Source organism: Nicotiana tomentosiformis, chromosome 3 (genome assembly GCF_000390325.3).
Source record: "Nicotiana tomentosiformis chromosome 3, ASM39032v3, whole genome shotgun sequence".
In the NCBI taxonomy this organism is placed as follows: Eukaryota; Viridiplantae; Streptophyta; class Magnoliopsida; order Solanales; family Solanaceae; genus Nicotiana; species Nicotiana tomentosiformis.
Window position 1 is genome coordinate 75,058,516 of NC_090814.1, and position 14,205 is coordinate 75,072,720.

Here is a 14,205-nt window from a genome sequence, read left to right on the forward strand (position 1 = left end):
CAATATGCTGCCAAAGAAATGTTCGCGATGGACGAAGTAACACCGGTATCAGCGCTTTCATCGACAAAGGGATCGGAGTCCAAAAGAAAACAAGAGGCTAAATAGCAACCACAGCCACCAGCCTCGACTCGGTCGGAGAAGCAGGGAACGGACGAGGACGATGACTACTGGATCCCTTTATCCTTCATAATCCCCGATGATTCCGACGCTACCAAATCGACAGTCGAAGAGCTGGAGCAAGTCATACTGATCGAGCATCTACCCTATCGAAAGGTATACCTGGGTATGGGGTTAACCCCCGAGCTCAGGGAAAAACTCATTAAATTTCTTATCAATAACATGGATTGTTTTGCTTGGTCCCACCTAGATATGATAGGGATCCCGCCGGAGATCACTACATATCAACTTAGCATGGACCCGAAGTTCCGCCCGGTAAAACAAAAGAGAAGGCCCCAGTCCGAGGTAAAACATGCATTCATCAAGGACGAGGTAACCAAACTTCTCAAAGTAGGATCCATTCGGGAAGTAAAATATCCCTAATGGTTAAAAAACGTAGTCGTAGTCCCTAAAAAGGGAAATAAACTTAGAATGTGGCTAAAAGTTGTAGTCCCTAAAAAGGGAAATAAACGTAGTCGTAGTCCATAAAATATCCCGAATGGTTAAAAGACTCTTTTCCTCTACCGAATATCGATCGCATGATCGATGATACGGCCGGCCACGAGATCCTTAGTTTTCTCGATACCTATTCCGGGTACAATCAAATACAAATGAACCTGGAGGATCAGGAAAAGACTCCATTCATCAGTAAGTACGGTACCTATTGTTATAATGTAATGTCGTTTGGACTAAAGAATGCTGGTGCCACTTATCAACACTTAGTAAATCAAATATTCGAAGAACAAATAGGTAAATCAATGGAGGTTTATATTGACGATATGCTAGTTAAGTCCCTGCGAGTAGAGGACCATTTGACACATTTGCAGGAGACCTTCGATATACTAAGGAAATATAACATGAAGCTCAACCCGGATAAATGTGCATTCGGGGTCGGCTCAAGCAAGTTCCTCGGCTTTATGGTATCAAATCGGGGGATAAAAATCAACCCCGATAAGATCAAGACAATCAAAGATATCATAGTAGTGGACAATGTTAAGGTCGTACAAAGATTAACAGGGCGCATAGCCGCCCTAGGACAATTCATCTCGACGTCCTCAGATAGAAGTCACAGGTTCTTCTCACTGCTCAGAAAGAAGAACAATTTCACAAGGACCCCGGAATGCCAACGAGCATTGGAAGAATTAAAGTGATACCTCTCGAACCCGCCACAGCTTCATACTCTGAAAGCGGATGAGCGACGCTACTTGTACTTAGCAGTATAAAAAATTACGGTAAGTGGGGTTCTAGTTCGAGAAGAATAAGGTATGCAATTTTCTATTTACTATGTTAGTCAAATTTTAGGTGAGGTCGAAACCCGGTACCCGCACTTAGAATAATTAGCGCTTGCACTAATAAGCGCCTCTAGGAAATTAAAACCATATTTTCAGTGTCATCCAATCTGTGTGGTGACTACATATCCCCTTCACAATATTTTGCATAAGCCTGAACTTTCGGGCTGATTGGCCAAATGGTCCATCGAAATCAGTGGATACGATATCGAGTATCGACCCCGAACGTCCATTAAGTCTCAAATCTTAGCAAACTTCTTGGCCAACTTTACGCCAACCCTCATACCCGAGGTTGAAAAGGAACTATTATTAAAGTCGAGTACATCATCGGGGGTGTGGACCCTCTTCACAGACGTCGCTTCGAACGTGAAGAGGTCCGGGCTAGGCATTGTTTTAAAGCCGCCCACGGGTAATACAATTAGACAAGCTATCAAAACTTCCAAGTTAACTAACAATGAGGTCGAGTATGAGGCCATGATTGTAGGTCTCGACCTAGCTAAAGGTTTGGGAGCAGAAGCCATTGAGGCCAAATGTGACTCTTTGCTTGTGGTAAACCAAGTCAACAGAACTTTCGAAGTTCGAGAAGATCGAATGCAGAGGTACTTGGACAAATTACAGGTAACTCTACATCGGTTTAAAGAATGGACCTTACAACATGTGCCTTGAGAACAAAACAGCGAGGTCGATGCCCTAGCAAATTTGGGGTCATCAGTCGAAGACAACGAGATTAGCTCGGGGACTATCGTACAACTTTCAAGGTCTGTAATCGAAGAAGGCCATGCCGAAATCAACTCCACAAGTCTGGCCTGGGATTGGAGGAACAAATATATCGAGTACCTAAAGAAGGGGAAGCTTCCATCGGATCCTAAAGAATCGAGGACTCTACGTATGAAGGCCGCACGATTCACATTGGTCGAAGATGGAACACTATATAGAAGGATGTTCCATGGACCATTGGCAATATGTTTGGGACCAGGAGATACCGACTACGTCCTTCGAGAAATCCACGAGGGCACCTGCTGAAATTATTCCGGTGCCGAATCATTGGTTCACAAAGTCATCAGGGCAGGATACTATTGGGCTGATATGGAAACGGATACAAAAGAGTTTGTTCGAAAGTGCGACAAATGTCAAAGGTATGCGCCGATGATTCACCAGCCCGGAGAGCAAATCCACTCGGTCTTATCCCCATGGCCATTCATGAAATGGGGAATGGATACCGTCGTCCCTCTGCCATCGACCCCAGGTAAAGCAAAATTTATTTTGTTTAGGACTGACTATTTCCCTAAGTGGGTTGAAGCGCAGGCTTTCAAGAAAATTAGAGAGAAAGAAGTCATAGACTTCATCTGGGACCACATTATATGCCGATTCGAGATGCCTGCCGAGATCGTATGCGACAATGGAAAGCAGTTCGTCGGCAGCAAAGTGACAAAATTTCTCGAAAATCACAAAATAAAGAGGATCTTGTCGACGCCATATCCTCCTAGTTGGAACGGACAGGCCGAATCGACAAACAAGACCATCATTCAAAATATGAAGAAAAGATTGAGCGACGCTAAAGGAAAATAGAGAGAAATATTGCTCGAAGACCTTTGGGCGTATCGAATAACGTCAAAATCCAGTACGGGGGCAACACCGTTCTCTTTAGTATATGGCACCGAAGCTCTGATCCCGGTTGAAGTCGGGGAACCTAGCGTCAGGTTTCGATATGCAACGGAAGAGTCAAATCGTGAGGCTATGAATACAAGCCTTGAATTGCTAGATAAAAAATGGGAAGCCGCCCTCGTTCGAATGGCCGCACAGAAATAACGGATCGAAAGGTACTATAATCGAAGAGCCAATCTTCGACACTTTAAAATCGGGGACTTGGTTCTGAGGAAGGTTACCCTCAATACTCAAGACCCAAACGAAGGAAAACTTGGCCCGAACTAGGAGGGACCGTACCAGGTCCTCGATATCGTCGGAAAAGGATCCTACAAACTTGGAACGTTGAACGGCGAACAATCACTAAACAATTAGAACATATCACTCCTCAAACGATATTATTGCTAAGGTACGACCTTCTCCATTTTCATTTATATTTTGTACTAACCATTTGCAGGTTTTTGATCGAAGACATTAAAGGATTATTCAAACACAGAGTCCTTAGGTCTGAAAGCACGCGTTGCACTCTTTTTCCCTTAGACCGGTTTTTGTCCCAAATGGGTTTTTCAGGCGAGATTTTTAACGAGGCAACCATTGTTCGTGCTAACTTAGAGCGATTCAACAGTATCCGAGGCTCCTTTAAAATTAACCTCGAATGCTGGGGGGCATCACCCTCGGATAGTTAAGGAAAATACTTTGTGCCGACAGGGTTTCGATAGGTAAATTTCGTAAGGGTCAAACGGTCGAACGAACTATGCCCATGTAGATTACTCGAGTCCTAATGGCAAACATGTAAGCATGTTAATCTATTGAAAAAAGTATTTTTCCTTGCCAGATATTTCATGCCTTAGAAAAACTTTTACTTTACAATGTTGTGCTTATGATCTATTGTGGAAACTGGCTTAAGGGACGATCACAACTAAAGTTTGAACAATTGACCCCGTACTTGGGGACTGCCATCCAAAAAATTGACATGATCGAATTACTAAAACCTCGAGGTCGTAAGACCTTAAAAAGGAAACCCTCGATTTTATAAGCCACGGCCACCCCACTCGGGGACTGATACTTCGAACAAGTTCAAAGTATAATAGGGGAACAAGCCCAAAGGGTGAATCCCAAGTTAAAGGCTTTGGCCAAATTAATACGGTTCGGAGACGTCCGATTTTCGTTATAAAACAGGCCTTCGAATATTTTCATAAACCGGTTAAAAAGGCTACCCTCGGCTGAATTACTAAGGGTCTCGTTAATATCAACACTCGAAAACCCCAATGGGTACAAAATCGTTCGAACTCTTGAACAAATTCTTTATTTTATGCTAAGGCATTACGAAACAAAGGGTCTCGATAATATCGACCCTTGAAAACCTTAATGGGTACGGAACCGTTCGAACTCTCGAGCAAATCCCTTATTTCATGCTAAGGCACAACAGACTTTATACGATTAAACAATAAACTTTTTAAGTCGAAAAGGGAGAGAAAGTCATTCTTTTTACTATGGTCGTATAGGCCTAATTCAAGAGCCTAAAGGGCCATTTTATTTTTGAGTTCGAGAAATCATCCTCACTCAATTAAAACCTAAGGGTCACCCTACTCCGAGTTCGAGCAAGTACTTACTCGATTATAAAAACTACACTAGTCCGACTTCGATCAAATTGCCTAAGCCTCGAACTTATGAACAAAATTTTCATAAGGCATGAATGAAACAAAATTTTCACAAGGCAGAAAATGAAATAAAGACAAGTCTGAAAGGAAAGAGATCTTTATATATATGAGAATATTTACAAGGTCCGATCAGGATCCTACACAAAAGATCAAAAGTGAAAAATCCTAAGGTTCCTAATTTTCTCCGGGGGCAGTTTCTTCTCCATCGAGGTCCTTCCCGCTCTTGGACCCGCTCTTGCTCTCGGCGTCATCATCATTATCGGAGGAGGCTAGCGCTCCAGCATCAGCTTCATGCTCTCTAGCCTTTATTATCTCATCGGTAAGATCGAAACGTCGAGCGTGGATCTCCTCGAGGGTTTCCCTCTGAGATTGGCATTTGGCGAGTTCAGCAATCTAATATGCTCGAGTTTGAGCGGTCTCAACTGCCTCTCTCGCTTGGACTTGAGTGGCTTCAGCATCGGCCCGGTAGCCGGCCACGATCACATCTGCCTCGGCTTTAGCCTTTTTGGCTTCAAATTTGGCCTTTGCAAGTTTGGAAGCCAACCGAGCCTCGAGCTCCTCTATTTTCTTTGCCTGAGCCGAGCTTTTCTCCTTCATGCCTTGAAGCTGACTTTCGACCGATGACAATTGGGCTTGAGCAGCCTATTTTTCTGCAGCAAAGCAGTCCATACCTTATTTCCACCCCAAGGACTCTGCCTTTATCATGTTGACCTCCTCGCGGAACTGCTCGATCTTCTCGACCTTCTGCTGCAGCTTTGAGATTGAAATATTAGCCACTGTTCCTGAATCGAGCCCATGAGCTTTTAAGATTTTCATTACCTACTTGATCAGGTCGGTCTGATCTTTGTGAGCCTTGGCCAACTCGGCTTGGAGGTCCTTGGTCTCCTCTTCTTTTTGCCCACAGAGAAATCTAAGGGCATTTCTCTCCTCCGTAATCCCTCGGAGGTAGTCCTCATACCGACTCAGCTCAACTCGAGACCGAGAAAATGCTTCCCGATGAAGCGCTGAGGCCTACGCAGAAAAAAAAAGAAGTTAGACAGGAAGAGAAAAATTAACACAAGGGTAATACCAACAAGGGGAATTAAGGCTTACCCGATCCAGAGCTTGCTGCGCTTCGTTGAAAGGCTCGATGCCTCGCCCGAGTCCTTCCTCGAGACCTCCAAGTCGCTCAGGCCAGTAGCTTCTTTGACCCTAGTAAAATAATCACGGAAGGGGTCCTCCCTTCCGTGGGCTCCTTCGATGGAGAGGGTCTTCAAGGCCCAAGCCTCTTGAATCATCTCCTCAGAAAATGAGGGGAGCAGCGGGGAGCCTCCAATTTCTACTGCCCCAAGTGGATCACTTGAGGCGTTCTCTCCATCTCAGGGGGCCTCGAGATTAGCCCCTACAGTCGTACCCACCGTTGGCTCATTATGGTGGGAGGCATCTTCAATCCTCGATGACCCGAGGGCTTTGCCCAAGTATCTTCCCGAGACCCCCTCATCTCGAGTTGGAGTCTCTGTAGCCTTCACCAATTTAGTAGCCTTTGGGGTCTCGGTGCTCATTTTCACTCGGACCACCAGCCCGAAGTCGTCTTCTTCATCTTCCTCCCTTAGGCGCCGAACCGAGTCTTCGGTCAGAAGGATGATGTTCTTCTTCGGCTTACGAGTAGCCTTCTTCTTAGGTTCTGGATCCTCGGAGGTTGAGGTCTTTTTCCTCTTTTTGTCCTTCGTCGATTTCGGTGCCGGGATCGATGTATCCTCCTTACCAAATAAGGGCCTCATGACAGCATCTTTGCCAATGCCTGTATGAAAGGAAATTAAGTAAGAAATACTTTAACAAAATCATCAAAGATGTGGAAAAGGGGCTTACCATGAGATTTGACCTCCCATCGGCCCTTTGATAAATCGTGCCATGAGCTCTCAGCATACGAAGAGGTCGAGTCCAGGTCCTGAACCCAGCTCTTGCGGTTAGGAATTGCACTGGGTATCCAAGCGACCGCTATATCACGGAAAAGGATATCAATGAGAAGAAGCAAAGGAGCAAAGCAATAAATAGGAGCTAACAGTGGGATTGTACTTACGCTTCATATTTCACTTCTTGGGAAATGGCATCTTCTCGGCCGGGATTAGGTCGGAAGTCCTCACTCGAACGAATCGTCCCATCCAGCCTCGATTCGTGTCCTTGTCTATTCTCGAGAGCAGCAATTTGGTAGCCCGGCGTTGAAGTTTCATTAACCCGTCTCGATAGAGGTGAGGGTTGTACAACCTGATGAGGTGGTCGAGGGTGAAAGGCATCCCTTCGACTTTGCTCACGAAGAATCGGAGCAGAATAACAATTCTCCAAAATGAAGGATGGACTTGGACTAGGGTTTTTGGTATTGACGGCAAAAATCAACGACGACGGGGTCAAGGGGGGCCAGCATAAAAGGGTAAGTGTAAACACTTAGAAACCCTTCCACATGGGTGGTGATGTCCTTTTCGGGGGTCGGGATCACCACCTCTTTGCCCTCCCAGTTGCAGTCTTTCTTTACCTGCTTAAGGTATCTCTCGGTTATCAAGCATATATACCTCGACACTGGCTCGCATCGACCAGGAATCGACGAGGCTTTATTAGTTCTAAAGTCGAAAGTGAGGACGCACCCCCCAGGAACACACTCCTCAGGGCGCGGCTCCACCGGTGTTTTGTCGCCGGCCGGCCGTGATGAAGAAGTGTTTTCCTTTTGAAGAACAGTTTTTGACGTTTTCGCCATTTGGATTTGAAGTTAAAAATAGATGGAGATGATAAGATTTGGTTAGCAGTAAAAATCGTAGATTTGCATATGAAGAACTTAGAAGATGTAAAGAGCTTTGGAGATTGGAAATTTGGAAGTAAAAGTACGAAATGGTGAAGAGAGGAGCTATTTATAGATTTCACAACGACGGTTCAAAATTGGCGGTGGCCGACCATCGACTGACGCGCATTTAATGCCTTGGTAACTGTACAGACGGGACGTTTCGGTCACTTCCATCGCTTACGTCACGAGGATGACGTCATGACAGGTCGAGGTAAAAAAATCGAAGGCTCAATTCGTTTCTTGTCATTACACTCCAAAAACACTAGGGGACTATATGTATACGGTTAAAATCGGGCCCACCCGATTTAACTATTTGACCAAGACCGGGAGATTGCATCGAAGGACGGCCTCGTAATGGAACAGACTAAATCATGAGGACTAGGTACCGAGTTCGAGATCGAGGCTAGTAGCGATCGAAGTCAAACGACATAGACATCGAGCAAGATCGAAGATGGCACAATAACAGAAAGGCGAGATATACGTGACTGGTCGAGGATCACGGCATAAACCTCGTGACTGGTCGAGGATCATGGCGTAAATCTCGGAACTGATCAAATCAGAAACGGTTAATTAGCTAATCATGGGATTTTCTTCTGTAATTAGAATTATACCATAAGTAGAACTCCTCTACTATATAAAGGGGAATACTAACCATTTGTAAGACACATTGTTCTTGCATAAAAAAGCCAACATAACGCTCTCTTTAACTTATACTCTCTTGTTCATCATCTTGCTTTATTTTTAATTGTTTTGGTATCAATCAGTTCGAGGGCACCCTAGCTCGAAGGTTAAATTTCGTTTCAACACTGGTTTGCTTTATTTTATAGCTCATTTCTGTTATTAATCTTCATATTTATCAATTGGTATTAAATGAAATCACGTGTCCTTAGAACCATATTATAAGTGTAATTGTTATCCAATTTTTAGGGTAAACATGTTTGCTATTTCTATTTTCTTTTTAAATGTTATAGTATTTAATATATTAAAATTTCTCATTGTTAGTTCAATTTGCCTTTTTGAATTTCTTGACATTAAGCTGTTGGATATAATGTTGTTGCGTACGTCAATAAATCAACAGTTGGGTCTTTTTATGTTTAAAAAACTTATTCAAAGATGTTTGTCACAGTTTGTCTAGCCTGTACTCAAAGAAGCACTACTATGTCGTGTTATGTTACAAATAACTTTTTTTTTTGGGAATGGGACATCTAATTTATGTAATGGTGCTACTTAGTAATAAGTAAAATCTCCTATTTACCAACAAAAATGAAGATGAAAACCAGTGGTCGACTCACATGACTAGCTCCTCAGATCATATAGAAGTTCATTAAAATTCCTATGTTACATGCTGGTTAATTGATCACAGAGCTGAGTAAATTAGTACTTTTTGAAAATTAATCCATAATCTTAAAATACAGAACTGATAGGTGCTGAATGGCTATATTTCCATAAAGATATCAAGGTAGTCCACATACTAGCAAGGAACTGAGATGAAACAGATAAACTAATTAGGTAATGGAATGGCGTATAAGGAACTGCAGATAGCATTGGTCCTTCCATCAAGTTATTTACTGTCGATGTGCTTACAAGTTAGAATCTAATAGCTGCATAATACCATATGAAAACTACTTTAAATGTTTATCCTTATATAAAATCAAATTGCAAATAAACCAATGCATTAGATATGGGTTGCAGGACAGGACAAAGATCATTAATAATTGCCTGTAATTTTATTTTCAGCATCTTCCAAGAAATATAACAAATTGCAGAACTCTTGACCAGGGATTGACTGCAGAAGCGATTTATTAGAACAAAGACTCCTCCTTATACGTGTATATGTATACAGTATGGGTTATAGCATAAAAAAGATAAGGTAACGTATAACAATTACAACAAAATAGAAAAGAAAAAGACAATCTGTAAACTTGCCGTATGAGAGGCATATTCATCTATATTGGTCGATGGTTTTGGGTTCCAGTAAGATTGGCCTAGAGGAGGTGGGAGGAATGGAATTTATTTTCAAGATTACGGCTCTGATCTATATTGTTTACCGTAAAAGCAGGGTAACAAAAATCAAAAGCTGGACATTGCAATTTGCCTTTTTCACTTTGCCATTTCTTCCATAAATTGATCTCTGCTCTTGTGTACTTTTCTGCAGCAGATTCAACTACTTCATTCCTATACTTCTGAAGGGTGTCGGTTTATACCAATGAGCTGCTTAAACAAAAATTGAGCCATGAGAATGTTTCCACATTGGACATGGTGACACTTCTCAACAAAGGCAAAAGGTGGAAGAAAGAAGAGATCAAGTGAGAGCAATACCCTAGTTAGGTACAAAAACAGTTGCAAGAAAAAAGATCAATCGAGAAGAATTGAAAGAGAGAACATAAACATCCAGTAGTCAAAATTTGTGTCCCCAAGAAGTAATAAGGTAACTATCATGATCTTGATGCATATTATATATATACAAATATATATATATGCATGCCTGGGAAGATGGCAGCAGCAGAATGCAAATATACCTCAATGAACTGAAAATTGGCCGGACTCGTTCAAATATCTCTTCCTGAGTTCCAGTACCATCGACCTGCATGAATTCGTTTTTTTGTGAAGAAAAACTGATATACGAATAAGTTGCTAGGTTCAAGATGAACAGGATACGCCAACAGAAACCACTAACAAATATATAGCACCTTTTTTAACATGAAAGGGGAAAAGGGGAGAATAAAAGGCCTCGTCAAGCAGAAATTTTCAACATTTTAGAACAAGTTGTCACCATAGGAAAGAGTACCTTGTAAAGCTTTCCTTTCTTGGCATAATGGTTGACTACAGGAAGAGTTACAGCTTTATATACTTTTAGGCGCTCCTTGACTGTATGTTCATTATCATCAACTCGCCCCTGAAAAAGAAGCGTTATATTTCTTTTCCTCTTCAGGACAAACCTAAAACATAAAAGCAGTAGTATTAACATCACCTCATTCCGGTTCAATACTCGTTTGACCATTACTTCTTCAGGGCAATCAAAGAAAAGCACAAAGTTTGGTTCAGCACCAATCTGCATTCACATCTGAACTTCATAATCTTTAAAATCAACAACAGGATCATCGACTTCGCAGTGCATCAGGTAAACTGGAATGAAGTTCCTTTAAATAACTAAACATGGCTGGAGAATATCCAGTTTAACTGACAACACTCATTACATTTAAAGACTAGAGAAGCAAAAAATTTCATCAAAGGAACTTACAATCCTTTCATATGCCGTTCGGTTCTCTTCACTTCTTGGAAAACCATCAATTAGAAACTTACGATTTCCAGCTGATTCAATAGCCTTTCGAATCAGCTTGACAGTCACCTCTGATGGAGCAATACTTCCTTCCCTCATTAACTTTTGAATCATGGCACTGAATTCAGATAGAAAGATATTACAAATTTTTGTGGGACCTGAACTAAAAATCCACAATGGGAAACATGGAATTCATACCCCTCCTCAGTGCTGGAATACATCTCTTTCCTCAATAGATCTCCTGCACCTATGTGTTCGAACCCAAAAGTTTCAGCAATCTTCAGGCATTGAGTACCTTTACCACTACCAGGACCACCTAAAAGGACAGCATAATTGCTCAGTAATTCCATATTTTACCCAAAAAATCTAGAAAACAGTACATGCAACAGACATTTGTCTATTCCTATGTATACTCACGTGTAGAACTTTAGCTGAAAAACAGTCATTAAGGGGGAATGTATGTACTTTTTAACATATTGTTGAGCTAAGCCAGCCCGAAGATAATTTTAACATCGTGTGATATTGTCTGTTCTGGGCCAACTGCCAAGCCCTCACGGTTTTCCTCGAAAGGCCTCACACAGTTTAAGAGTATCCCTACACCTTATAAGTAGGTTCTTGTTCTTATTAACTACCATTGTGGGACTTTGTTCATACAACCAACAGTTACTTCTAGACTTATTCTCTTCATTCCAATAAGAGTGTCCTAATCAGTATCGTGAAAATGTCCACTTTGCCATAAAGAAACCTCTGTACCTCATTATCTTTTGCTTAAGGTTATACATGATTAAATGAGAACCACTATCAAAATTCTCAAAAGAAAACTGGTGGTGTTCCACCGACCGGCCCATCCCAAAGTCCAACTACAAACTTTTTAACTGCAACAACTTAAATATACGCTATTGGAGTTGGAATTACCTCGGCAGCTGGAACAAACTTGCCCTCCAATGTATCCTCGTTAAGGGAATCTAGATTGTACTCATTCCAATTACCAGACTCAAAGAGTCCGGTATTGTTATTTATTGTCACCAACTCCCCAAGGATTAGGTAATTTGCATGCATGCTGCCTTCCTTGGATGTGATAGCTATTTCACATGCCTCTTGTTCTTACTAACTACCAATGTGGGACTTTATTCATACACCAATAGTTACTTCTAGACTTATTCTCTTCATTCCAATAAGAGTGTCCTAATCAGTATCATGAAAATGTCCACTTTGCCATAAAGAAATCTCTGTACCTCATTATCTTTTTGCTTAATGTTATACATGATTAAATGAGAACCACTATTAAAATTCTCAAAATAAAACTGGTGGTGTTCCATCCCCTCCCAATCAACCCCCTCCCCCCCCCCCCCAAAAAAAAAAAAGAAGAAGAGGAACAACACATACTTTAGCAAACAGTATTGGAATGAGATGATTTGAATGGAAAATCGTGGTAGGTGAGGATTCATATAGCCGGCTCCTACTTGTTTGAGACTGAGGGATAGTAATAAGTATCAACAACAACAAAAAAGTAACACGGTCCACTCCAAGGTCATAGAGATATCTATCTCAGACTAGCTACAATTAAGAAAAGATTTAATTGGGATAATCATTGAAAAGATAAATCAAGGGCAGAGCTACAATGCTCCTTACGAGTTCGGAGAACCTAGTAATATTATGTATAGATGATCTTTTCAGAAATTAGTTAGCTGCCTTTTCTAGAATCCAGAACCCATATACTTAAAATCCTAGAGATATTAACCAAATTTCGACAAGATAAACTAGAAAAAATCCGTGTCTGAATAATGCAATCTAATAGACTAAAAAGTGAATTTAGTTACCCAAAACAAAAGCGACAAAAGGGCTATTTCTTGTGGAAGAGCTTTCACTTTCTACCTACACGCGTAACAAAGGAAATAAAAAACCAGGAGTCAATAACATTTCGTAGGAAAAATAATTCACCGTAAGAAATGCTAAAAAATTTCCAATAGCGCTGAACAACAAAAACAAAACGAATTACCGGGTTGATAATTTCAGTAGAAAAAGCTTGATAAATCTTCAGCTGATCAGCTCTTTTCACCTATTTGCAGTAGATAATAATATCCAGAGAAATTGACAGCAATATTGAGAGGTTTGCAGCAGCAAAGAGATTGGATCAACTGTAGTAAAAGACATACCTGGTGAAAATGAGAAAAAAAGAGAGGGAGTGAAGTGAAACGCCTCCTGTACATCTCTGATCCTCCTATTCCTTTTCTTTTTGGGAAAAATTTGCTCTCCTGGATTTGGATTTCAGTGTTGAAAAAGCACGTCCAGTGAAGTGAATGAGTCACATAAACAATACCTGTGCGCACGTTAGAGTCCCATAAACGCTGCAACAGTTGTCGGGACCGTTTCCAAATCGGGTTTGGGTCTCTCCGCTTCTTCAATGATTTTTTGAGTTTAGACTTTAGACCTAAGGCCCTAGAGTTATAATCGTAACCGATTGAATCAAAATCAGCCTTAGGATGTCTAGTGTCTACTACTGAAAAGACCAAAAAAGTAATCTTTAAGTGGGTCTTTTTTTTTTTCTTTCTTTTTTGCTAAACAGATGCATTTATTGAAAGAAAACTAAGAAGCGTTGTTGTCCATAAAATTGTTTTCTTGCACGAATTACATTGAATGACCTTTTCCTCTTTTAAGTAATTTGGTAGTGCTGTTATTGACAAATTACTACAACTACTAAGTTGAATGACCTTTTCTTATTAAGTCGGTATTCTATGCCTAATCTTAAGTTACTACTCAATCCGGTCCAAATGAATTTTGCTTTTTTATTTTGGTCCAAAATAAGTGTTCATTTATATAATCAAAAAAAAATTAATTTATTTTTCCAAAATTACTCTTATGTACGTATTTCTAAAAAGTTTTTTACTCCTCACATTAACTATACTGTAACATTTAGTTAAGGTTAGTTTAGTTATACTAACTATTTTTGTCTAGAATTTTATTTTTTCTTAATGGGTGTGTCTAAAGCAAATTGGGCACTTGTTGTGGACCGGATGGAATAACAAGTTAGTTTCTCTTTTGTTCTTTTCTTTGTTTGGTGTACTTCAATACCTCTTAATCCCAATATCAGTCTGGTATGAGTTTGATCAAACTCAAACTTGGTTTGCTAATAAAGTGAAATTAGCTTTTTGCTTTTTGTGAAGTTTATTAAATTTTTCCAAGTTTTGAAGTCCTTTTAGTCACTTTTGGAAAAATGTGGCTTTTAAAAAGCTCTTTTTTGCTTTGGCAAAATTCATGAATAACCCCTTAAATTTAACACCAACTGCCAAGTAGACACTTTAACTTTGCTTAGTGATTAGTTAGGCACCTTTACTCGGCAGAAATGGTGTATAAATGGTCACT

The 14,205-nt window shown here is 40.8% G+C and overlaps 1 protein-coding gene across 3 annotated transcripts; it reads right to left on the reverse strand.

Moving 5' to 3' along the window:
- Positions 1 to 9,344: 9,344 nt before the first annotated feature.
- LOC104088482 (probable UMP-CMP kinase 2) lies at positions 9,345 to 13,296 on the reverse strand. 3 transcript variants are annotated; one of them, XM_070197143.1, is made up of 10 exons: positions 13,163 to 13,296; positions 12,999 to 13,097; positions 12,842 to 12,901; positions 12,663 to 12,717; positions 11,041 to 11,158; positions 10,804 to 11,005; positions 10,534 to 10,614; positions 10,351 to 10,458; positions 10,082 to 10,146; positions 9,345 to 9,773 (listed from the first exon to the last, which is right to left on the reverse strand). In XM_070197143.1, exons 2-10 carry the CDS (start codon positions 13,050 to 13,052, stop codon positions 9,761 to 9,763), a joined length of 756 nt encoding a protein of 251 aa, XP_070053244.1. In that variant the 5' UTR covers positions 13,053 to 13,097; positions 13,163 to 13,296; the 3' UTR covers positions 9,345 to 9,760. The 3 variants fall into 3 exon arrangements, with proteins under 3 accessions (XP_070053244.1, XP_070053245.1, XP_009591448.1); XM_070197144.1 differs by having other exon boundaries at positions 12,999 to 13,273; XM_009593153.4 differs by having other exon boundaries at positions 10,804 to 10,960; positions 12,999 to 13,259.
- Positions 13,297 to 14,205: the final 909 nt, after the last annotated feature.

Coding starts and splice junctions, on each gene's coding strand:
- LOC104088482 (XM_070197143.1), bottom strand. CDS start 13,052: ATGTACAGGAGGCGTTTCACTTCACTCCCTCTCTTTTTTTCTCATTTT. Junction 12,902..12,998: donor TTTTTTCTCATTTTCACCAG/GTATGTCTTTTA, acceptor TACTGCAAATAG/GTGAAAAGAGCTGATCAGCT. Junction 11,159..12,662: donor TTTTGTCGCTTTTGTTTTGG/GTAACTAAATTC, acceptor CTGTCCTTTTAG/GTGGTCCTGGTAGTGGTAAA.